General features: G+C 43.0%; 3 protein-coding genes across 10 annotated transcripts in view; 2 read left to right on the forward strand and 1 right to left on the reverse strand.

Annotated features, from left to right (window-relative positions):
- The first annotated feature begins 1,750 nt into the window (after positions 1 to 1,750).
- Positions 1,751 to 6,433, forward strand: mthfd2 (methylenetetrahydrofolate dehydrogenase (NADP+ dependent) 2, methenyltetrahydrofolate cyclohydrolase). Its single transcript, XM_063489319.1, has 8 exons — positions 1,751 to 1,931; positions 3,447 to 3,631; positions 3,749 to 3,871; positions 4,153 to 4,305; positions 4,394 to 4,501; positions 4,585 to 4,677; positions 4,784 to 4,909; positions 5,732 to 6,433. The coding sequence occupies exons 1-8, from the start codon at positions 1,852 to 1,854 to the stop codon at positions 5,878 to 5,880; spliced, it is 1,017 nt and encodes a 338-aa protein (XP_063345389.1). The 5' UTR covers positions 1,751 to 1,851; the 3' UTR covers positions 5,881 to 6,433.
- A 2,241-nt stretch (positions 6,434 to 8,674) lies between these two features.
- Positions 8,675 to 11,366, forward strand: arl6ip4 (ADP-ribosylation factor-like 6 interacting protein 4). The gene is made up of 5 exons (XM_063490200.1): positions 8,675 to 8,881; positions 8,957 to 9,277; positions 10,449 to 10,566; positions 10,657 to 10,726; positions 10,809 to 11,366. The coding sequence occupies exons 1-5, from the start codon at positions 8,719 to 8,721 to the stop codon at positions 10,863 to 10,865; spliced, it is 729 nt and encodes a 242-aa protein (XP_063346270.1). The 5' UTR covers positions 8,675 to 8,718; the 3' UTR covers positions 10,866 to 11,366.
- Positions 11,367 to 11,708: 342 nt separating this feature from the next.
- The window catches only part of LOC134639128 (membrane-associated phosphatidylinositol transfer protein 2-like), a 43,733-nt gene continuing 32,847 nt past the window's right edge, over positions 11,709 to 22,594 (reverse strand). For 5 of the 8 annotated variants that reach the window (XM_063490193.1, XM_063490192.1, XM_063490194.1 and 2 more), the window contains 13 exons: positions 22,313 to 22,527; positions 22,009 to 22,184; positions 21,673 to 21,843; positions 20,493 to 20,645; positions 19,380 to 19,544; positions 17,501 to 17,649; positions 17,305 to 17,421; positions 16,717 to 16,833; positions 16,018 to 16,166; positions 15,695 to 15,844; positions 15,413 to 15,593; positions 15,130 to 15,258; positions 11,709 to 14,987 (listed from right to left, as the gene is read on the reverse strand). In XM_063490193.1, coding sequence (XP_063346263.1) covers positions 14,604 to 14,987; positions 15,130 to 15,258; positions 15,413 to 15,593; positions 15,695 to 15,844; positions 16,018 to 16,166; positions 16,717 to 16,833; positions 17,305 to 17,421; positions 17,501 to 17,649; positions 19,380 to 19,544; positions 20,493 to 20,645; positions 21,673 to 21,843; positions 22,009 to 22,184; positions 22,313 to 22,527 — 2,256 coding nt within the window. In that variant the 3' untranslated portion in view covers positions 11,709 to 14,603. Of the gene's footprint in view, positions 14,988 to 15,129; positions 15,259 to 15,412; positions 15,594 to 15,694; positions 15,845 to 16,017; positions 16,167 to 16,716; positions 16,834 to 17,304; positions 17,422 to 17,500; positions 17,650 to 18,214; positions 18,503 to 19,379; positions 19,545 to 20,492; positions 20,646 to 21,672; positions 21,844 to 22,008; positions 22,185 to 22,312; positions 22,528 to 22,594 lie in introns of all 8 variants that reach the window. The other 3 variants (XM_063490198.1, XM_063490196.1, XM_063490197.1) reach the window with 3 other exon arrangements.

A 22,594-nucleotide genomic window follows, 5' to 3' on the forward strand; every position in this document is an offset into this window, starting at 1 on the left:
GCATACAACATTATCTGTCAGAGAACCTCCATATTCATTAATATAGCCCACCCTGCATGTGCTCTCCAGATAAGGAAGTACAGTACATCTCGGTACTCTCCAAGCTCTAAGCTAGGCTGTTAGCTTGTGGTTACACCAAAGAGTGAGAACAAACAGTGGCAAACAGAGAACAGATCAGTGTGTTTCAAAAGGTTCAGTCAGGTATTACATTTTTCCACAAAACCTCCCGCAGACACTGGGGTTAACTCCCAAAAATCCACTGCTTTAGAACTGTTTTTCCTTTAAGTGCCCACAGTTTGAAATAAACTTGAGTACAGATAAGACCTACATTTAATCAAGTGCTTCACTAAAGTACAATTCTTGTTATGTGTACATAATTGAATATTTAAATGTATAAAAATCTGCTTTAATACATCCAATAGATAAATGTGCCATGTACGCCATTATATTTGTAGTTGTTTTTTGTTATGGTTTCAGAAAAAAACGTTTTAAAGGATGTTAAAGCTGCTCAACTTGACCAAGAAAGCCATGATAATCATTTAGTAATCTAATAATAACAATCCAGTTTCAGTGTTGGTTTTAGTTTTCTTATTATAATGTGGGCGTTAAGAGTTAGAAGCAAGATTTAGGAAGTTCAGAAAATATATTACAATACAAACACACTTCATTTGATAGACTTGATATGAATTTACACCAAAGCCTCATTAAGCTGTCTGGGTGTTTCAAATCTGACCACACTGTCAAAAAGTAAGAATGTTTTCTGTTTATTTTTTATTTCAGTCAGTCTTGTAAGTATAAGAGTATATATTGTAAGATTTTTTTCTCAAATGTTTATTTTTATTTTGGTTAATAAACGTGTCAATGAACAAATTTGTGAAAAGTGACACAGACAACCAAAAAGTCATGAGTAAAATGAAAGTCGGTCAACTCGATGACTGCAAAGTGTCCTGTGGCTGCAGAACAAGCCTAAATCATCACCCCTCCACCACCGTGCCTGACAGCTGCTATGAGGTGTTTGTGCTGATTTGTTGTGTTTGATTTATGACAAACATGGTGCTTTCTCCTGGCAACTCTTCCAAACTACATTTATAGTATGAAGAACAACTCTATAGTTCCTTGTTGCCTGTAGCCTTTGTCAGAGTCCTCAGATGTTTGCTCTTCTTCGTGCACCTCAGAAGTGGGCGAAGCTGAACCAGAAACCTCTAACCTGTTTCCACAAGGGTAGAGGGAAAAACAAGCCACGATTGTTCACTTTTTTACTAACTGTAATGACCTTTAACATGCTAACTGAAGCCTGTAGAGTCTATGATGGGGTTCTTGGGTTTTTGCAGTGTCTCTGAGCATTGGAGGGTGTGACTTTGGCCTGCGGTGAAAACTGCAAAAAGTTCTGTGAAAATACAAAACAATTAAGTTAGTTTTGCAAGTATATAATATGCTTAAGTCTTTTTTATGAATTAGCTTTTAATTCAGTTGATTCAAATGTTTTTACCACACCTAGACTTGGTCTCAATGTTGTTTTAGTTAACTATGATGATCCTGGTTGTTTGAACGTGGAAACTGTACGTGAAAAATACCTTTAAAGCTCTAAAACAACAACAACTCTGACTCTATATTGGCCTGGTACCGCTCATGAACTTCCACGCAGGGCTGCTGTAAAGGGGCAGGGCTCTGGTATCCGCAGCAGAGGGCTGGTGACTGATAGCAGTGACGTAGGCAGCTTGCACGAGCGGGGGGGGGGAGGTGTTTAAAGCCGCTCTGCTCCTTTTCCTCCTTCCCAGCCTCCCTCCGTCAGACCCGGGGTTTCGTAACCGGCGCTGTAGCTGTGTCTCGTCTTCTGTGAGCCGGTGAGAAATGGCAGCGCTCAGGACTCTCAGGAAACTGTGCCAGCACACACAGCACCAAGTCTGTAAACTGCACACGTCCGCCTCGAGGTGAGTCTCCTCCGCACATCTGCTGCGATCTGAGCGGCTTTAACGGTCATTTTACGACCTCTGAGGCGCTTTTGTTTCCTCACTCGGTGGGAGTGTTTGCTTCTTTTTTGTTTTGTTTTTTTCCGTGTGCCCACTTGTTTTTAGGCTTTTGTGTACGCGGATGAGGTCGCTGGGTTTTATTCTGCTGGCTTTTATTGTTTTATTGCACTAAACGTCCTCAGTAGGGCACATTTCGCAGCGCCCCCAGCGTCAAGCCGGTAATATTGCAGGAGTAGATGAGGTGTGGGGCGGCTGGCTGATGAAATCTGTGTGAATGCTTGCACCCAGTGGCAGGCTTCAGGTGGAGTTCGAGATGTAGTTGTGCACACCTGGGGAAAAATGAACATGCAGGGTAGATCTGATCACATGGTCTGTAAAACCTGATATAACACGTTGACAGTAATGCTGCAGCAGCCTGTTAAGCGTTTGCATCTGCAGGTATTTATTGGAAACGTGCTGAGTGCAGTATGACTACATGCAATTAACTAATCTTTCACACACACAAAAAACTACTCCTAAATCTCGTGGGTCCTGCACATGATCTGCGTGATTTACAAAGACACAAGGCTGATAATTTAGGACATATGTGTGTGTGATTATCTTACATCACTGCTTGTGAAATTAGATCTGGTGGGATCACGTTACTTCAAGGTAATTTCATTTATATATGCCAGGAAAATTTCTGCAAACTCAGCTGCGAGAGGGACTAGTGCTGTGTTATCATGTGCAGAGTAAACAATAACAAAAGATAAACATTATGAACATGAGTTATTCAAACATTTGTAAAGCGAGATCTTTCCTCAGCCTGTCGGGGGATCTGAACTTCTATTAGCCCTGTAACCTCGACACATTGCGTCTGGGACCTGGTACACTGGTCCCATTCTCCCCAAAACACTCAATCCTCTTCTCTGAGGATTTAATTACTTTGGACAGGATAAAAGTGACGGTTACATCACTGTCGATGGCTCATTACTCTTCAGTTATTAGCCCCTGCGCTCTGCTTGTCATTATATAACAGAGAACCATCTTTGACACTTGTGTAAAGAGGACAAAACGGTGCGGCAGCAGTCTGTACAGTCCTGAATACTGTACATGAGTTTTAACCATCGAATATCTCTGACCGTGCCTGATGGTTAGACGCTCAAAGAACCTGACTTTCCTTGCTTGTTTCTACCAGTTTACTATACATATTGAAACATAAGTGGTAGTAAAGCATGTGGCCCAGTCAGGTGGAGGCAATGTCTAATTTTAGAGGCTAGAACTGGTGCTTGGATTACGGTTGAGATGAGTTTACATGAGTCCTAGTTGAAAGAATTTTGGCTTAGCTTTGGCGCCGCAGTGCAGTTATTTGTGCCATGTTGGCCAACACTTTTCAATAAAGCTGTGTACAAATCTGTCAGGAATTAAACAATGAATCCTAGCTTCTTGATGCCCAATAACTTGTCTTCTGACCACAATTGTCTCGCCAACTCCCAGGCAGGAGGCGGTGGTCATCTCAGGAAAGAAACTCGCACGGCAAATTAGGGATGAGGTCCGGGCCGACGTAGAGGAATGGGTCTCAACCGGCCACCGAAGACCCCATCTGAGTGTTATTCTCGTGGGAGACAACCCCGCCAGCCACTCCTACGTCCTGAACAAGACACGGGCTGCGGCTGATGTCGGTAGGTGTTGTTTTGGTTTTTTTGGGGGGGGCGTGCACATTCCTCATACGTGTGATTGGCAAAACTGCAAATGTTCGCCTGTGAGCAGAGTTGTTTTCACACTTCGACCTCCCACAGGAATCTCAAGTGAGACGATTCTCAAGCACACGAACATCAGTGAGGAGGAGTTACTGGACTTGATCGATAAACTCAACACCGACCCCCGCGTGGACGGTCTACTGGTACAGCTGCCTTTGCCAGGTACAGAAAAACTGGGAAATCCTGCATTGGGAGTCGGGTTTGCGTACGTGTGCGTGGTGTCTAGAAATCCAGTATGACGGCTGAATGCAAGCTTTGGTGAACGTGTGTTTGCAGCGCCTACGTTGGAGCAGAAAACTGCCCACCTGCCTGCTGTCTCTTGCTTGGATTTTCTTTCATGCTGGAGGCAGAATTTGCTCTGAGAAACTGAATTTGACCTTATGACGGTGAGCAGAACGAGTTGATAAAGTTGTTTTGACTGTAACTCCCTTTTGTTTGGACAGAACACATCGATGAGCGTGCAGTCTGCAATGCAGTTTCCCCAACCAAGGATGTGGACGGTTTCCACGTGGTCAACGTGGGCCGCATGTGCCTGGATCAGTCCACCATGCTCCCTGCCACTCCCTGGGGTGTCTGGGAAATTATTAAACGCACAGGTAACTATAGTGACCACCTTCTTCCTCTCAGATTCTTCAACAGCATTTTAACCCTATCTAAAAGATTGCAAATTTTCTTATCTTCCAGGTATTCCTACTTTTGGGAAGAATGTCGTGGTTGCTGGACGCTCCAAGAACGTGGGCATGCCCATCGCCATGTTGCTGCACACAGACGGCCGTCACGAGAGGCCCGGAGGTAGGACAGGATATGTGTGCGCAAATTGCTGAGTGATAAAACTAAAGCGTGTGCACCCCTAACACCTCTGTTCTCTGTGGCAGGTGACGCTACAGTCACAATTTCTCACCGATACACTCCAAAGGATCAACTTTGCCAACACACTAAAATTGCTGACATCATTGTGGCTGCTGCAGGTTTGTTGGTTGGTTGGTTTGTTAATCTTTTTTTGTCTTTTTGCTGTACTTCACTAACTGTACTCTTTGTGCGCGTGTGTGTGTGTGTGTGTTACTGAACTTTCAGGGATTCCAAACCTCATCACTGCAGACATGATCAAAGAGGGAGCGGCTGTGATCGACGTCGGAATAAACAGAGTGCAGGACCCCGTCACTGGAAAGAGCCGACTGGTTGGGGATGTGGATTTTGACGGTAAGGCTTGAGAGGGAGAACATATGTGAACACCTCAGTGCTACACACAGGCATTTTGAATTGTGTTCCAATAAAACGTACCACAGGCAACCTTTTTCAACCCCTCCCCCGCGCACGCTCTGTAACAGCTGCATCCTATTACAGTACCACACTCAAGTTCAGTGAGCTTTTTAAAGCGACCCACTCTTTCATAAATGTTTGTAAAAGCACACTGCATGGCTTTGTGCTTGATTTTTATACAGCTGTGGCAATGGGACTGAAAACACCCAAATTCGAAGATTAAGCGGTGTGACCTACTAGCTTTGTCGTGGTTCTGGAGCTAGATTAGTTTGTAATAGTTTCTAGAAAACATTATAATGACGTTTGTTGTTTTAATTTGATTTCTATGTGTGACAATATGACACAAAATGTCAGATTTTTCCCATATTGAACATTTGCAATTCACATCCAAAAGTTATTACAACCAAGCTGGACCTTGCTTTACATCCATGCAGATTCATGCACAACTCTTTGAGTAATCCTGCTAGCAAAACAAACCAATGACATCGCTTCCTTCATGGAGGAAAGAATAACTAAATGTTTTGATAAACAAACATTTGGCACAGACTTATACTTTGCTTCTTGGAAGCTGAACGTGATCATGTTTCTGGAGCACATGCTTGGCGTCATGTTACCTCATTACCCGTGTTATTTAGAAAGTGACCTTTATGTTGTTTTCATATTATATTTATACACACGATGATGGGAGGAGGACCTGATTTCTGGAAAGTTCCATTTGGTGTATAAAGTCTTAATCGTCATACTTTTCCTGTGCACTTTCAGGTGTGAGACAGAAGGCGGGATTCATCACCCCAGTGCCAGGAGGCGTTGGCCCGATGACTGTGGCGATGCTGATGAAGAACACTGTCAAAGCAGCCAAGAATGTCCTCCTGTGTCCCCCACAGAGGATCCGCATGGCTGTTGCATCCTAATTGGATCAAGACCACATCCCAGCAACAGTGACACATTCCACTGCGAGCCCACCCTCCAACTTCCCAACACTACCGTTATTATTTTATTTTTTTTTACTTGGAGCAACCTGCCATGCTCCCCTTGCACATGGACTGGAAAGATGATAGCCTTATGGATCTCTTTCTGCTGATGTCGTTAACCTTTCATGACTCCAGGTCCAGCCATAATTAGACTGTTACATTCACTGATGCAGCAGCATGTTTAATGTAACAGTGTTTTCAGTATTTATCATTTGGATTGTGCTAGGTTTTAAAGAATTTTCAGAGATTATGTTATTTATTGGTACAGTGACGCAGTGTTTGAACATGAGTGAAAGCGGCAGGTGAGGATTAGCTTGCCGGGTGACTGAAGCCTTTCTGCTGTACGTCTTTCTATTAGTTTATCCTGATGTGCAAAGAGTGATAAGGGCTAATGTCATCAGGGGCAAGTATGTATATCCGTATACAAGCTTTAAAGATTCACAATTGCCTTTGAGAAATCTTTGAAATAAATATTACAAATGTCTTCTAATGATGATGGTTTTCTGTTGTTTCTTAAAAAAAATCACCCTGTTACTTTTTAACTGCCAAGTAAATGATGTCCGTGTTTCCTGCACTTCTTTCTAGTTCTTTTCTTTTCCTGTTTTGCTGTAACTGGATGCACCTCTGGCCTCGAGGAATCATCTTGCAGTTGGAGAGCAGTAAAGTTTGAGTTCACTGAGTTTGGCGCTCTGTCTCAGATTTACTGAATATACAAAAAATAATTAAGACTGACTGAAATCAGAAGGGAGATCTGGGGGATTTGTGTATTCACTAAAATTAAATATTGGTGTTTTTACTTTGTTTCAAAATGTAGCTTAAAACAAAGGAAAATGACCTCTGTCTTAATTAAAATTGACAGCATACACTCACTGGACATATTATTAGGTGTACTTTCCTAGCAATGGGTTGGGCCCTCTTTTTACCTTCAGAACCGCATTAATTCTTTGTGGCACAACACGGTGCTGGAAATATTCCTCAGAGATTTTGATCCATGTTGACATGACTGCATCACACTGCTGGCAGCACTTCCATGATGTGGTCTTCTGCCGCCGTAGCCAGTAGCGGTTTTTGATACGGGCGGTTGCCCGGGGCGGCATCACGGGCATCGGCAAAAAAAATAAATAATAATTGCTCGTACTCATGCTGCCCCGACGTCATGCCAGCGCATACTGGGAATGTCGTAGGCACCGATCGGTTTTCTATCGCCCATTTGCTGGGAGTAAGGGCGCCCTCCGTTTGCGAGGTGCGCCTGCTGCTTGCGGCACAGGGAGGAGAGGGCGGGGCGGCGGGGGAGTCTCTGGCTGGCTGGAGCAGCATCTAATAACCAACTCGCAAAATAAAACAAAATAAAAACAAAACAACAAACACAAAAACACCAGACATCATGATACAGACTTATAATTTGCACCGAAATTCTATACGCGAAAAGTGAGCGCGAGAGCCCTCGGTGCGCCTGCGCTGCTGAAGTCAAAGTAAACTTTATTGTCATCTCCGCTACATACAGTCCAGACGAGGAGGCTCCAGTTACAGCAGTGCAAGTAAACAAACAATAAATATAAGAAGAGTAAGAAAATAAACATACACTTTAGGACCAGGAGTAAAGGGATCAATAACAATTTAAAATTTATAATTTACAGTTTGATGATTTAAAGTCTCACACACAACACGTCGAAAGGGGAGGGGGGCCAGCTGCTTCCAAATAGAGCACATTTCATTCATAATGTTGTAAATCCAAGCCCATTATATATTCATGATTTGAATCCTGGGTTGTGTGAAATCCCAGAAATACACCCTAGACAAAGTAAATCTGTGAACTAAGGTGTAGGTCTGTTAGGTTATGTTGTGGTGATCCTCGGGTTGGGGGATGGGTGTTCATACTGGAGTGCAAAATTAAAGAGGGAGGGAGTGTTCGCCCAGGGCTCCAAACAGGCTAGGACCGCCACTGGCCGTAGCCCATCATCTTCAAGGTTAAATGTGTGTTCAGATATGCTCTTCTGCACATAGTATTTTCAGTTGCATATTTGTATACACATGTATTTATTTATATAAAAAGTGAATAAAAACTAGTAAAAAGAAGTGGATAGTTTATGATAGTACTCATTACTTTTAATTTTCTGCTCTTGTGTTGAAGTTTGTGTCCCAGTTGCAGGTGGGTCACATATTGGCCTAAACCCTTTTTATATGACAAACACAGATATAGGCTGCTTGTTTGTTTATTTGAATAAAATTTGCAATGAAATACTTCGTCCGTACTTTGATTAGAGTGAAGATTTATAATTTGGGTGAGCCCCAGGGGATTTTTTTGGTTGTTAAGTGGGCAGCAGCAGTCTGGTATTTGGAAATGAACCAAAACTGAAAGAAAAAACAACAAACAGACTGGAATTATTTAATTAATAAATACCGCAAACAAAATAAGAAATAAGTAAGATAATAATAAAGGAATGTATTTAATAAAGATGTGTTTAAAGATGACGAGACTTTGGTGTATTAGTTTGAGATGTGTAGATGACAGTGAGTCTATTACCTTGCAAAGTGTCTCATAATAAAACACTGCAACTATAATAATAATTGTTTGTTAATTTATTTCGATCATGTAAACAATATACAGGTACATTTAGCAATAATAATAATAATAATAATAATAATAATACATAAAGAAATAAATAAAATGAAGTGGGAACTAGGTTCCTCAATCCTAGAAGGCGACGGAAGGAATTTGACGGGCACACTTCCGTGTTTGTCGTTCTGTACGGTCTGTAAACAGTTGTTCCGTGAGCCATGGACCGCAGCAGACCATCCAACAGAGCTGGCAGAGAGAAAAAACACGAGAAGAAGAAACGGAGACGATCCTCGTCCTCCTCTTCCTCCTCTCCATCATCTTCGTCTTCCTCCTCCAACAGCAGGAGTCGGAGCAGAAAGAAGACGTTGCACAGGAGCAAAGGTTGGAAAATGAAATGCTATCATTCACAGGAAAATCAGCCTCATCATCGGGTTATATTCTCTGTTTCTCCCCCAGATGAGAAAACACAAAAGAAGCGCAGAAGGCACTCGTCTTCTTCTTCCTCATCTTCCTCATCCACCTCTTCCTCCTCATCGTCATCATCCTCGTCAAGTGATGAGAAGAAGAAGAGCGAAGCCAAGAAGAAGAAGAAGAAAAAGCAGCAGCTGAAGAAGAAGAAGGCGAAGCTGAAGAAGCAGATCAAGAAGGAGAAGAAGAAGTTGAAGAAAAAGGAGAAGATGAAGAAGAAGGCAGAGATGAAGCAGAGCCCAGCAGAGAAACCTCCATCCTACCTGGAGGTGTGGCAAACTGAGGAGGGGGCCGTGGAGCTCGGGCCTGGTGGGACATCACACACAACACCACACTTCAGTGCATCAGCTGGTCACACAAAGTCTGACACAACAAAATAATTGTGGTTTTTATATTTGATAAATCACGAGTGGGATTTGTTTCCCAGCTTGTGAAACATAAGGACTTATTAGGACATATTACTTCCTAATCTAAGAAGTAGTGCACTGCAGAGCAGGATAACGCTGGCAGGTCACGAAGCTGTGGGAATGAGTTGTTGAAGCTGGGTTTAGAAGAGAGGTAATGAGCAGCACCATGACCTCATTCAGAGAAAGAGCACTACAGATGTGATGTTTGCTTTGAGAGTGTCAATGGAGACGTTTAAAGGAGGTCAGAAGGAGCTGCACTCTTTCTTTATAGATCTAAAGAAAGCATTTGATAGGGAACACGAATGAGGACACCAGCGGTAGGAGTTGCAGATGGGTTCAAGGTGGAGCGAGATTACATCGGCTCTGAACCCTTCTTGTTTATAGTGGTGATGTTCACAGACGACATTGAGATCCTGTTTTTGAAGATCTTTGATTTGTAGAAAGATTGAGGTTTTGTTTTTTTTAAATAATTTGACCATCACAAGTTGATTTCACAAACTGACTTGTTGGGACAGCGGCATTCTGTTACAGCACCACACTCAGGCTCTTTAGAATGACCCTTCTTTCACAAATGTTTGTAAAGAGACTGCATAGGTAGGCGTTTCTGGCACTGGGACTGAAAGCACCTGGGTTTAAATTAAGAGCTGTGGCCCAATGTGTATTTCCTTTTTAGTTAACTAAAAATGTTTTTTTTCACATCTAGTTCATTTTGATGATCTTGGTAAATCAAATCCCCATCAGTCTACGTGTCACTTGCATTTGTTATCAGCATTGCCAGCCTAAATTTTAGACTAAAAGTCACTTTTCAACCATACATTCATTCAGCATTTATTTTGTAAACTTTAAGCACTTTATCTACCTCACATCTATGTTAGAATCACCATGCATGTTTTAGGACTGTGTGAGGAAGCTCAAGTTCCCGGAGGAAAGCACCTTTACCTTTATTAACTCAAAGTATATGCAGTCCCATTGCTCAATTCTGATATTCATTCTGATATCGTTATCTGGTTATTTCCTCCTCCACCTCGTCTCTTTTTCCCAAAAATTAATCTGGTGCATTTTTGCCTCTCCAGTCATGACAGATGAGCAGAAGGCCCGGCTCTCCACTAAGAGGCCCCTCACCAAAGAGGAGTACGAAGCCAGGCAGAGCGTGATCCGCAGGGTGGTGGACCCTGAAACAGGGAGGACAAGGTAAGCGTGCCACAAGAGTGGGAGTTTGGAGGAAGAATTCACCCACCCTGGTTAAATTGGTGATCTTTTTTCCCCCCTGCTGTCTTACAGACTGGTGAGAGGAGAGGGGGAGATCATAGAGGAGATAGTCAGCCGGGAGAAACAAAAAGAGATCAACAAGGTATGACAGAAACCTTTCAGCTGTAATTGCAGTAATGTGCTGTTATAACTCTGTTAACAGCGAGCCTCTATTCATCTCACAGCAAGCTACGAAGGGAGACGGGGATGCCTTCCAGAGAAAACTGGGCATCAGCAGGTAGAAGATGACGTCACCTTCAGCTTCGTCAGCTTGAGAGCACCTTCACTAAACAGATCTGCAGAAAGTAACTCGAAATGCACTTCATATCAAATAATAGTGATAGCAAAATAATACTGTGATGCTCTCCTGAGGTACACATGGTAGAAGTCATAGTGAGCTGCTTGTAATGGCTGTCAGATGTAATCGAGTAGATAGAAAGTAGTGCCTACATAAAACTGCTGACAACAAGGATCTTACTGGGATTCTGTTATAGTAGATTTTTGATTTCAACAAAAGACATTGCTGCTTATTTTCTGTAACACTGAGCTTCATAGGAAAGTTTCATTTAGTTTTATTGTGCAAAATCTTTGCTTTAAGTAATGATTAATCCCAGATAAACGTCCAGTTCAGCTGTCTGATATCACCTTCTCACACCACCTCATGGTTGTCTTACATTTGTATCTCAATTTTTTTTTTAATTTTCATTTCTCTAAATAAATCTCCATTTCTTTGTGAAAGTAAAGTCTGACTTCAGTTCCTGCTCTCATAAAAAAACAAAAACATCCTCGTTTCAACTCAGTGTGGAAGAAAAAAAAAAAGCCCAAATGCCTTAGTTGTTCTTTATATGTTCTTTATACACTGTACATAAAAACACAAGGGAATGGGTAAAATGTAGTTATCCAAAACCTACAAGATACACACCCTGTACAGGTAAAATATTTTCCAAGCATGATATTGTGTTGCAGATATACAGCCTTTGAACGATAACTGTTGGAGGCGGAGCTGGAGACAGCGATGGGATTGCCTAATGTTGGTGAATTATGTCCCACTCTCTTCTTCTTCATAAATTTCCTTTAAAAAAGTCAAACAAACCAAAGTCCTGTTTAGAAAATATGGCCTCCATCTTTTCCCACAAAGTAACATGAACAATGTCCTTCACCGTGAAGTCTGTTCGGGGCGTGATCGGCGTTCGTCCTCGCCGCACAATGGTCAATGTAAGGCAGTAAAACGGGAAATGTAAGGCCTCTGGTAATGTGTGTGTCGGTAGCAGAATCAAAGCGATCGTCTGCCCAGAGGTTGCAAAACTTCACAGATCGCTTCTCTGGATTTTTAATATCCGGGCGTTTCAGATCAGGGAGCATGGTTCAGTAGCTGAAAATGTTAGATGACTGCATGTTTTCCAGGACTGACTGTCCTTTTTTTTTGTTTTCAAGTTACAATAAATGTACAAAGAGCTATTCTTCAACAAGCAGCTTTTTTCCTGTTCCTTTTTTTTTTTTTTTTTTTTTTTTTAAAGAGTTATGGCTTTAAGCCGATTCTTGTCAAGGTCAAAATGCAGAGGGACAGAAGTACAGCATGAGTCACACTCTCCTCAACCAGCTGACAAAAATATAAAATAAAATCAGTGCTGATTAAAGAGGTTACAGGTGCCTTTGATCTAGGATGTCTTATGTCGTCTATTGAAATGTGAAGTGGATGAAATATTTAGAAACACATCTCAGCACAATACAATTCAACTGCATCACAAAGTGAAGCCTCTAAAAGGACCGCTAACTTTAAAATGACACCTCTGAAGAGGGCCAACGCAAACTGAAGGTTACATCATCTGTAAACGTGCTGTTCATCGCACTTATGTAAACCATTTGTTTTGTTACCAGGCTGACTGTTTTATAAATATTAAGTGTGTCTGTCTAGATGCCCATATTCTAAAATGGAAACATCACAACAAAACAGCGTGTCTCTCTGCAGGAGAAAACCCGACAGCCATAATTAGGGCAGTGCCGTTTTAAGGTGAGTTACCCTCCGCAATTTGACGTCTGTAGACCATGTGCCTGTTCACCTGATTGTCAATGCACTGTGACGTGTTTCCTCAACAGTCTGTAAGATCTGGTGGTGCTACTCGGGAATATTGCACATTTCCCCCTCGTGTCTGAGCCCATATTGGTCCACTGCTGTCAGCTCTGTCTGTACATGATTACAGAGGTACAAATAAATGTTATTTAAATGAATAAATCACAATTTTGTTTTTAAACCAGCTTTACAAAATAAATGGCCAACGGTATTAAAGCAAAATCTTAGCTCTGTGTTCCGACTTTCAACAGCGTATTGTACAGGATTTACAATTTGCACATTTCTTTTCCTAAAGGCGCAGCAACACAGAGAAAGAGACCTTAACCTAAGGAGGATTATCTATGAGAACATTCAACACCTCATTTTACAGCTTGGGGATAAACAAGAGAGAGACAAGCCATATCCTGAATCCCCCCCCCCCCAAAAGTTAATAACAAAAACAAAACAATATTTTGACACAAGTTCTGTTGATACAACTCTGGTGATCTGAGAGATAAAATAATAGAAATACAACACTGTGCCCTCTGAGGTTTGGCTGCTGCAACTGAAGTTTGAAGGAAAGAGGGAAAAAAAAAACAACACATCATAGCTAAAGTAATCTTAAAACACATTTTGTTCACGAAAAAAATCCATACATTTTAAAATGTCTATAGTCTTAAATAACAACAAGTATCATCAATCAATAAAGTATATCCTGAATGAGACGGTGTTTACCCCCAGAGTAAAGAAGACACTTGAAACTGATCTTCAGTGGACCAGATACCAGATCTGCACTGTAATGTAACAATTATGTACAAGCCTTGTTAAGGCATTCAACTACATACTTACACAAACTAACCCATTTATTATGTTTCTGTTTTTACACAGGAGATCCCTCCTTTCCTCTGCATCCACAGGCGGCTTATCCTTCAGCACTGCTTCACTTTGGCACTTTCCCTTACAGTACTGCTTTTCCCTATAGCGGAGCTGCACGCTACTCATTCAGGAGGGTACGGCAGCGATGACATAAAGTGAAGTGTGAGATGCAATAAAACCCAAGAACAGTTTCAGCTGCAGCCACAGTTAAAGGGTAATTACGCGCTTTGCTTCGTGTTGCGTTACATGATTCTTCGTGTCTGAGGGGCGACCAGAAAACAAGCAGAACGGGAGCGTAAAGATGTTAAATCTGTTCGGTGTTCCTTAAAAAAAAGAAAAGAAATCTAACAAAAATTAATTTTGGCTTCTCGATTGTTTCCGTGTTTACACTAAATTGGCGAATCAGCTTCACCTGATTCTCAGCTCCGCTCTCTGACTGGAACGTACCTGATCATCGCGTTAAAAAGGACGCAGCTTTAAAACTGCTATAAACAAAGTTCGTCTCTGTAGTCGTTGTTGTGCTTGCATTGGTCACGTTAGTTGGTTACAGCTGCTACTGTAACAACTCTGTGTTGTTTGCATGGGGCGTGCTTGTGTGTGTGTGTGTGTGTGTGTGTGTGTGTGTGTGTGTGTGTGTGTGTGCGTGCGTGTGTAACTGTCTCCATGTGCTGGAGGAGCAAAACTGACCTTGTATTCAAGACTAATAAATATTTACTAAACAGTACAAACAGCCTGGATCCCTACAGTATTAGCTTTATTTGGTTGTGTGCACTTTCCCGCCTTGGGGCAACACTTCTTGAAATGTTGGTCTGTGTTATCATGAATGTTGCCTCATGCTCTGCCCATAAATATCTGTACTGAATGTGACTGGTGTTAGTTTTTATAAAGAGTGATTTGTAGCACCTGATTTTTTTTCCTTATGGTATTTTACCTATCTGGTGCAAGAAGCCAACTGCTTTCCACTGTTTGCGTTTATATTCACGTCACTTTGCGTCTCTTCCTCAGCACTGCATTTGTAAGTCACTCTCCCGAACCCTGCATCGTGTCTCCAGTCTCATTTTGAGCTGAAAACTCCTGGCTCCAGCTTGGTGCTGCCGCTGCGGCCCCAGCAGCTGGCCGTGATGCTCATGCTGCGCTGGGCCCCTCCCTGGCCGTGGCTGTGAGCGCGCTCCAGCCGCTCCCGCTCCAGCCGCTCGCTGTCTGATTGGCTCTGCGTGCGCTCCGGCCTGTTGTGGATGCTGCCCGTCGGAGAGCTGGGGGCTGGCTGAGAGGAGATGGTGCGTAACAGATGGTTCCTCTTCCTCAAGAAGTCACTGTTTGCTCCCAAGCCAAAGCTGCCTTTGCGTAGCACCATGCGTGCACTGGTGGTCTTGGCTGGCCGAGAGCGATGGTTGTACTCCAGCTGGGACAGATGAGCTGCGTATCCCTCTGTGATGAACTGTTGAAGGATCAGAGAAACAACTGTCAACTAAAAAGCAACACATTTTGCGGTGACTTGAGCTTTTACTTTTATTTATTTTTTTTAATGTGAGAAGAGACTATTAACAAGATCTTTTCTCAGGGTGTGCAGAAAGTGATACCTGGCACTGGTGCTGCATCTTCTTAGAAGGTCTGCCAACAATGTATATTTGAGAAGAAGGGAGGCCAATGGAGGTGTAGACTGAGATGTCTTTGGTTGATCCATAGCCAGCAAAAATCTTCATGTGTGCCTGAAATCGGAGAAATGAAGACGAGAAATGTTCAATCCTGGTTTCTTCTAAACAAATGGGTACATGTTTAAAATAATAACGGGTTGTCAGCATTTGTCGCTTCTGTTTCCTCATTTAAAACACTCACTGTCCCCTCTCCCACACCCACTCTGACCTCTGTCAAAGACTTGAGGAAGTTAGCCTTGTGCCTGAGCGGGTCGTGGACCAGGCCGTCGCAAAAGGAGACAATGCCATGAGGGAAGTTGTGCTGAGACAACCAGGCCACTACCCGTTGCTTCTGCATGTCTGGCCGTCCGGTCACGTAGATGATCAGATAGCCTAAATCCTGCCAGTGCCTGAAATAAGGAGAAGCAGCAGGACACACCAGATCTTAAAGTTCAATCAGGGAGAAAATATCTGAAGCCAAGAAAACAGGAGAGGTAGAGCAGCCAGCTACCTGACAACATCTACAGCTCCAGCTCGCACTTTGGGATCACTGCCCATGATCGAAACGCTGGCAGCAAATGAACCATCAATGCTGAACACTACGAACTCCGTGCTACGTGGAACAACTGTCAGGTAGCTGTCAGCGAACGTGTGGTCACCCCTGGTGAATAAAAAGAAAAAGAGTAAGGAAATGGAAACAAAAACATTATTGCAGCTCATTTTTTCTTTAAAGTAAGCTAAAAGTCAAATGGAAACCAGGCTCTGTGAAGATAAACGGACAAAAAGCTTGAATATATAAAATACAATAACAGTTTGGTACCAGGCTAATCTCACCTGACCACCATTTTAACCGGGTACACTCCGATTCCCAGACGCTTGTCCTCTGGGATGACAAAAGACACGCGCCCGCTGCTGTTGGTCACCTCGGTGTTGAAGTACACCCATTCTCCCGATGGTGGCTGGGTCATGATGTGGAGGTCGACCTGCGCAGGAATGAAAAGGAAACAAAAGCGTTTCAATACAGCCGATCTACAGATATTTGAGTTTTTTTCATATTTCCTCAACCCAGAGGTAAAGTTGAATGAAAACAACATTGTCTTCATTTCTATGATTAAATATTTCACATTAAAAAGTTTTCTAAATGTTTCACATTATTAGTGAGTGCTCAAATGTAGGGCTCTACTAGCCAACTGGCAAATACTCACTTGAGTGAATGTTTCAGGCTTTTATCTTGAATAGTTTGAGACATACTTGTGCTCAAGCAGTGGCTCAGATTTCAAAATGTCAAAATGTCAACGGACCAATTTTCAATAATATATCTTGAAATTTATGAAGCTAAAATTTCACAGCAATAATTATATATACCCGAACTTTGGATTGTTTGTCAAACATAAGGCACACGTCTCAAATGTATGAGACTTAAAATCCACTTAGAAGTGACCTTGAAAAAAACAAAAAACAAAGCTCAAACTCAGATTTCCCAGGTATCTCTAACAGCAGGAGGTGAGCTACTAAAGACAGAAGCATGTTCACCTTCTCCCCCGCCAAAGTCACCATGTCCAGAGGGCCGTACATGAAGCGGCCTGTCAAGACCTGCTGGCCGTCTTCAGTGAAGACGGCGTCATTCACTCTGTGGTTGGCGGTCACATTCTGTCAATGCAGAAGAAACAAAGGGAAAATGCTGACATGTTGCTTTATCTTTATTTAAACAAAAACAGTCTACAAATACCAACAACTTTTTTTTTTTTTTGCATATTGGTTGGAATTGGTCATTAATAATCTTTGGCTGTCGTCCAGAGTGTTGTCACGTCTCCTTCCCCTCAACCCTAACGGCAGTTACTTCCTTTTAAAAAGGAGATCTTCCTTCCCACTGTCACCAAGTGCTTGCTCATAGGGGGGTCATCTGATTGTTGGACGTTTTCTCTGTATTATTGTAGGGTCTTTGCCTTGAAGCAACAGTTATTGTGATTTGGTGCTTTATTAAAATTTTAAATTGAAATGAATTAAAAAAAAACAAAAGGGCTATTTTTTGATTTGTAATTAGATGGCAGGTATCGTAGTGTCCCCGACTAAACTTTAAAGCTCTCTGAAACAGACTTTGTTTCCAGATAAGATGCTCACCCTGATCTTCACGTGAGTCCTCTTGCGGAGCCACTTTTCTCGAGGTTTAGAGGGGGTGAATTCAGACACTTCTTTTCCATCGAGCTCCAGAATGCTTGAGTTTTCGTGCCTCATGACCTGAAAGGGGACAATTCAGTGATTCATACTGAGAATTTTTGAATAAGTCCTAACACTTTCATTATTGCTGTTTACTCACCTGCCTCAGGAGAAAAGACACAACATCAGTAGACTCCCAGTATGATGCGTGGAACAGGTGCGGTAAAGCCACTGTGGGGAAAGCTGTTAGGGCATCGGGGCAGTACAGGGCAAAGTCCAGCCGCTTTGTGCCCCACCAGCGTGCTGCAACTGCAATGGGAATGGAGTGAATAGGGTACAGAGACGTAAGATGAAACTCAAAGAGCCAGCGTGAGGTATGTGATGCCACAGAAAGGTGCAACACCCCTGATGTTATAGCAAAAAAAAAAAAAGAAAAAAAAAGAAAGAAGTTGATTTCAATTTTCAGCCACACTCATCACCAATCCCAGCAGTTCTTCAGCTACAGGAGGGAAAGGAAAGAGTTTATAATGGTTATTATCAGCAAATCCAAAGGCTGAGAACAGGAACCGATAGTTAGAGCTGATTACATGAGCAGCTGAAGGTGGTTATTTGTGTTAGTCTGCGTGTGAAAGAAGATGAATGATTTTAAAAGCCCCGGCAGCATCTAGATTTATGGATTACCTCTCATCAGTGACAGTGAATGCACCTGAATCGCTGTGAATTACATTTTAGAAAAATGAAGTGAAAGGGAGGCAAAGAGGCTTTTTGGAAGAGCAGCACGGAGTCTTTCGACTGTGGCACAAAACAGAGCAGCACACGGAAGAGAGCCGTAGCCTCACACCGATTTCAGTAGCTCCCTTCCTTATAAAAATACCTTGGTCCACTTCAGCCTGGGAGTCCAGTGAGACCAGATCAGATATAGCAAAGTCCAGCCCTGCCCGGTAGTTCTCGTACTGGCCGGTGGGACTTAGAGATTCACTAGAGTCTGCCTCATCGTCCAGCTCTGCCGCTACATATGCATCAGAAGATCCTGCGGCCTGGCAAGCCTTTGTTTCCTTACGGGACGTGGGAGGAGTTTTCAGGAAGAATTTGTTTTGTGATGATAGGGCGAGGAGGGACAAAAGACTGTATTTTTTGGATTGGTTAACCTGGTTTGATTCAGCTATGGGGGAAAAAAAACAACAGCGAAAATAACAAAAAGATAAAGAAACCATATATGATATGATGAATACAAATTCACTTGTGACAGTTTAGGACAGCTTGGACAGTTTTAAAAAGAGCTGCGACTGTGTAAGCCCTAAAGATATATTAGGAACCGCTCAGGTAAATGGGGCAGAGTGATGCTGTTGCAGAAGAGAAACATGTCGTAATCAGTTTAAGCACATTTCCAGGGTTATACTGTGGGTGGCTGAACAGCAGTGTTCAGGCGCAGTAACGTGAGGCACAAATAAATGTTCTGGTAACAGAAGTGAACGGGTGAGGGGGAGGAGGAATTCAAAGGACATTCAAACAAAGAGGAAACAGTACCGGTTATCTCAGCAAACACTGCAATAGGGAGTCGACAATGCAGGAATGGCTGAGGGAAACAGGTGTCTACATGCATCGCCACATTAATTAAATGCAGCACTCGTTCATTGCATTTACATTTAGACAGTGAATAAGAGAAAGACAGACAGTGGAAAGTGGCTCTAAGCTGGTTTCTTCCCCGGGACTCTGATCTTGTCTTAGTTTTAACAGGAGATGGATAAATCACCTTACATGAGTCTCACTTCAGTCCAAAATCTGGCAAAGCAGAAAAGAGCAAAAAGGAGCGGGACACTTAACGTGGCTGACTAGACTGTTTCTGCAGGACAGCAGGGTGTGTGTAGAGTCAGAGTGAGAGTAAATGATGTCGGAGTGTTGGAAAGAGAAACTAGGACAGATAAAAGCAGATAAAAGTTGGGCTGAATGTGAGAGAAAGCGGGAGAATTACTAGAAGAGTGTTTGTGTGAGTGGAAGGAAGAGAGAAAGAGAGACTGTTTGGTATTGAGAGCACTTACTGTTGGCTATGTTGGTGGCAGTGTAACTGTCTGCCATTCCTGAGACCTGGCTGGCAATGCTGACCTCACTGGCCCTCCGCTGGCCCCGGGAGAGGGGGCCCGTTACGGGGGATGAGGGGTACGAACTGTCCATGAAGACACCACCATGAGACTGAACAACATCCGCTATTGAGCCCAAACAAGGAGATCCCATTAGACAGAGACACAGGTAAGGGGGAACTCACGGTGACGGTTGGGGGAGGAGGGGGAATGCAGGTGAGAAATGTGACAGCAGGCGGCGAGGCCCCGGTCACATTTCTTCACCGATCAACACGTGACTGGTAAATGAAGACATTAAACACACAGTGAATGTAAAATCACAAATATCCACGTCTTCTACAGTAATATTAGTGTGTCTTACGGAGGTGATTTTTAAATTCAGAGCCTATTCTAATGTCTTGAAAATAAAATAACGTCAGAGATTTAGTAAAATCACAAGACCTCTGACTAGTATCACAAGGAGAAGCACAGGCTTCAGTCTATTTAGCATGTACACACAGAGCTCCAAGTCCACTGCACAAACACGTCACAAGCAGCACATCAAAACCTTTTTTTTGGAAAGTCAAAAAAAAAACAGTAAAAAAAAATAAAAAAATAAGGAAACAAAAAAAAAAACCCTATGCCACCACAAATCAGCTAATATTACAGAGATGATGCAAATACACTGAAACCGGCCTTAAAACCGCAGCACACAAACACAGACGCTTGCATCTTCCAAACTCTGTCATGAAAATGTGATGGCACAAAGCAAAACACAGCACCACAAGAGATGCTTAGCAGATTTGTCTCGAGTATTTCCATGACTTGATGTTCCAATTGGCTACATTTCTTTTTAAATTGTAAACCAGAAGACACGATGCTAAAAGGTAAAATATATATGTGGTTTTAAAACTTTCAAACTTATCAGTATTTGGAGACACTGAAATGACAGCATGGACATACTCGAAGAGAGTAAGAGGCGGCCTGGAATCTGAGCATCTCGACGTAATGGCGAGAAGGACAAACACGGGGACGACAGAGATACGGCGAACGAGGGTTGGGAACAGATAGAGGTGAATGGGAGAGGCTACACACACTCCATAGTGGCGGGTGTGGCTTTGAGGGAGCCCTCCTGCCAGTTTAGCACAGGTACAGGGATGCAGGTCTCACTGATGGTCTCCTGACAGCGAAGGGACAGGGGAGGCCCGCTGTCAAGCAGCAGCTGAGCGTTGCTCTGGACTGTCTCCACTACAGAGGGGGGTGGGTGGAGGGGTAGAAGTCGGGGGAGGAGGTTTTAGAGGTAGAGAGCAAGGTACACAGATATGGAGACAGGAGGCCAAGAGAGGAGGAAGGAAAGAAGACAAGGAAGACAAAAACATATGAAGCAAGAACTGAACAAGGAACAAGAGTCAAGCCCTTAGTGGAGCTCACTTTTTCCTGGACCACAGCTGCTCCTCAGAGACACAATAAGCTGACATATCACCCTGTTCTAAGATTAGAAAAAGCCTGCAATATGCTATTTATGAAATCATTTGAACTCTCTTGCCTTAACAGTGATCTTGAAATTGTCTTTGAAACTTCATCGCTAAAAAATGTTGGAAGGCCTGAAGATGTTCATTGGTTCATTGGTAGCTGTTCTGGTGGAGGCCATGACCACCAGGGAACACAAAAACTCTGAAGTAATTAAGAAACATCTTAACCATATTAAACATCTTTATTAACCCCGGTGTCCATCCTTACTAAGCCTCAGTTCCTGATTCAATAATGTTAGATATCTTTTTTTTTTTTAAAAAAAAAGAAAATTTCTCCTCATTAAAGATCTTATTAAATTCTGTGTGCGTTTTCTTCAAGAACAGCAGACATGTAATTGTATAAATAGGGTAGGCATCCTCCGCTATAAAGATCAGTCCAAACAGAAACCACCAGTGGGACTGTGACAACACCGAGATTAATAAACTGCTTCACAAAACATGCCGAAGCACAAACAGTAGAAAAACGTGTAATTTTTCTTTCAGGCAGTGTTTACTTTGTAAATGAACTCAACGCATGCTACTAAGGCATCTTTAAGCCATCTATGGTGTGCATCCATGGGAAAAAGGACAGTGGGTTAAAATCAGCATCTGAAGCATCAGGTGATGTGATCTTAAATGGTTGTTGCTGGGGGGGTTTTAAAGGGTATTTTGCATTCGTGTGTGTGCATCCAAGACAGTCATACAAAAACTGAAAGCTTCACGTTAACGTGGCCTTTCATCTATCATCTGTAAAAAGAGCTCACCCAGCAGGGCGGAGTTTCCATCTCCCAGGGGAAAGCGTTGGTAACGGGGCACGCTGAACGGAGGGAGGAGGTGAAATTTCCGCTCCAGCAGAGGTTCGAGGCGGGAGGCTGAAGGATCAGCGGGGTGGAACAGATTATAAACCTGCTGACAGGCAGGTCGTAGCTGGGCCACTAGGGGGAGAAATGAAACCAGAGACATAAGAAAGAGGAAGGGAAGAATTCAAGCATATTTTGATGACAGCCTGGTCTATAGGTGTCTATAGTAATAAGCAGATTTCCATCTGGGGCAAACCTTTCACTTTACAGATAGTACAAAGCCTGGTAATTGAAGCTCACCATCTAACATAGGGATCACAGTCTTTCTCAGGGCGAGTACCAAGCCAAGCGGAGAGCCAAAGAGGAAAAAGTCGGACACTTCGAAGTCAAATTTCCCCAGGGAGCCTCCATCCAGCATTGTGCTACTGCTCGACCTTCGGGAGGTTGTGTCGTTCCGCAGGACACTGGAATGTAAGCTAGGAGGACAACACAAAGTCACTTCCGTGCCTGGAACTAAAAATAAAACATATTCTGACAGTGCATGACAAAAGGACAAAAGAAGTTCATTCCACATAAAGAGTTTGTCCTCCCACTGACCACACACCTGGACAGGAAAGCCTGGTGCTGCTTTATGGTGTCCAGCTCGTAGGTGGAAGAGTCACTTCTCTTCCGAGGCAGCTGTCTCTTGCTGTCGTCGCCTGCGCTGGTACGTGGGATATCGATGTTGCTGCGACTGAGGTGGCGGCTGCCCTCCAAGGTTGGAGACGCTGATCCGTGTCCGCTGTTGACAATGATGCCAGGAGAGAGAAGATCCTGGTCCTGCAGGGGCAATTTGTGAAAATGTGTCATAAAAACTTCCAGCAATTTAAGGAAAAAAAAATAAAAA

This window comes from Pelmatolapia mariae, linkage group LG12, assembly GCF_036321145.2.
Source record: "Pelmatolapia mariae isolate MD_Pm_ZW linkage group LG12, Pm_UMD_F_2, whole genome shotgun sequence".
In the NCBI taxonomy this organism is placed as follows: domain Eukaryota; kingdom Metazoa; phylum Chordata; class Actinopteri; order Cichliformes; family Cichlidae; genus Pelmatolapia; species Pelmatolapia mariae.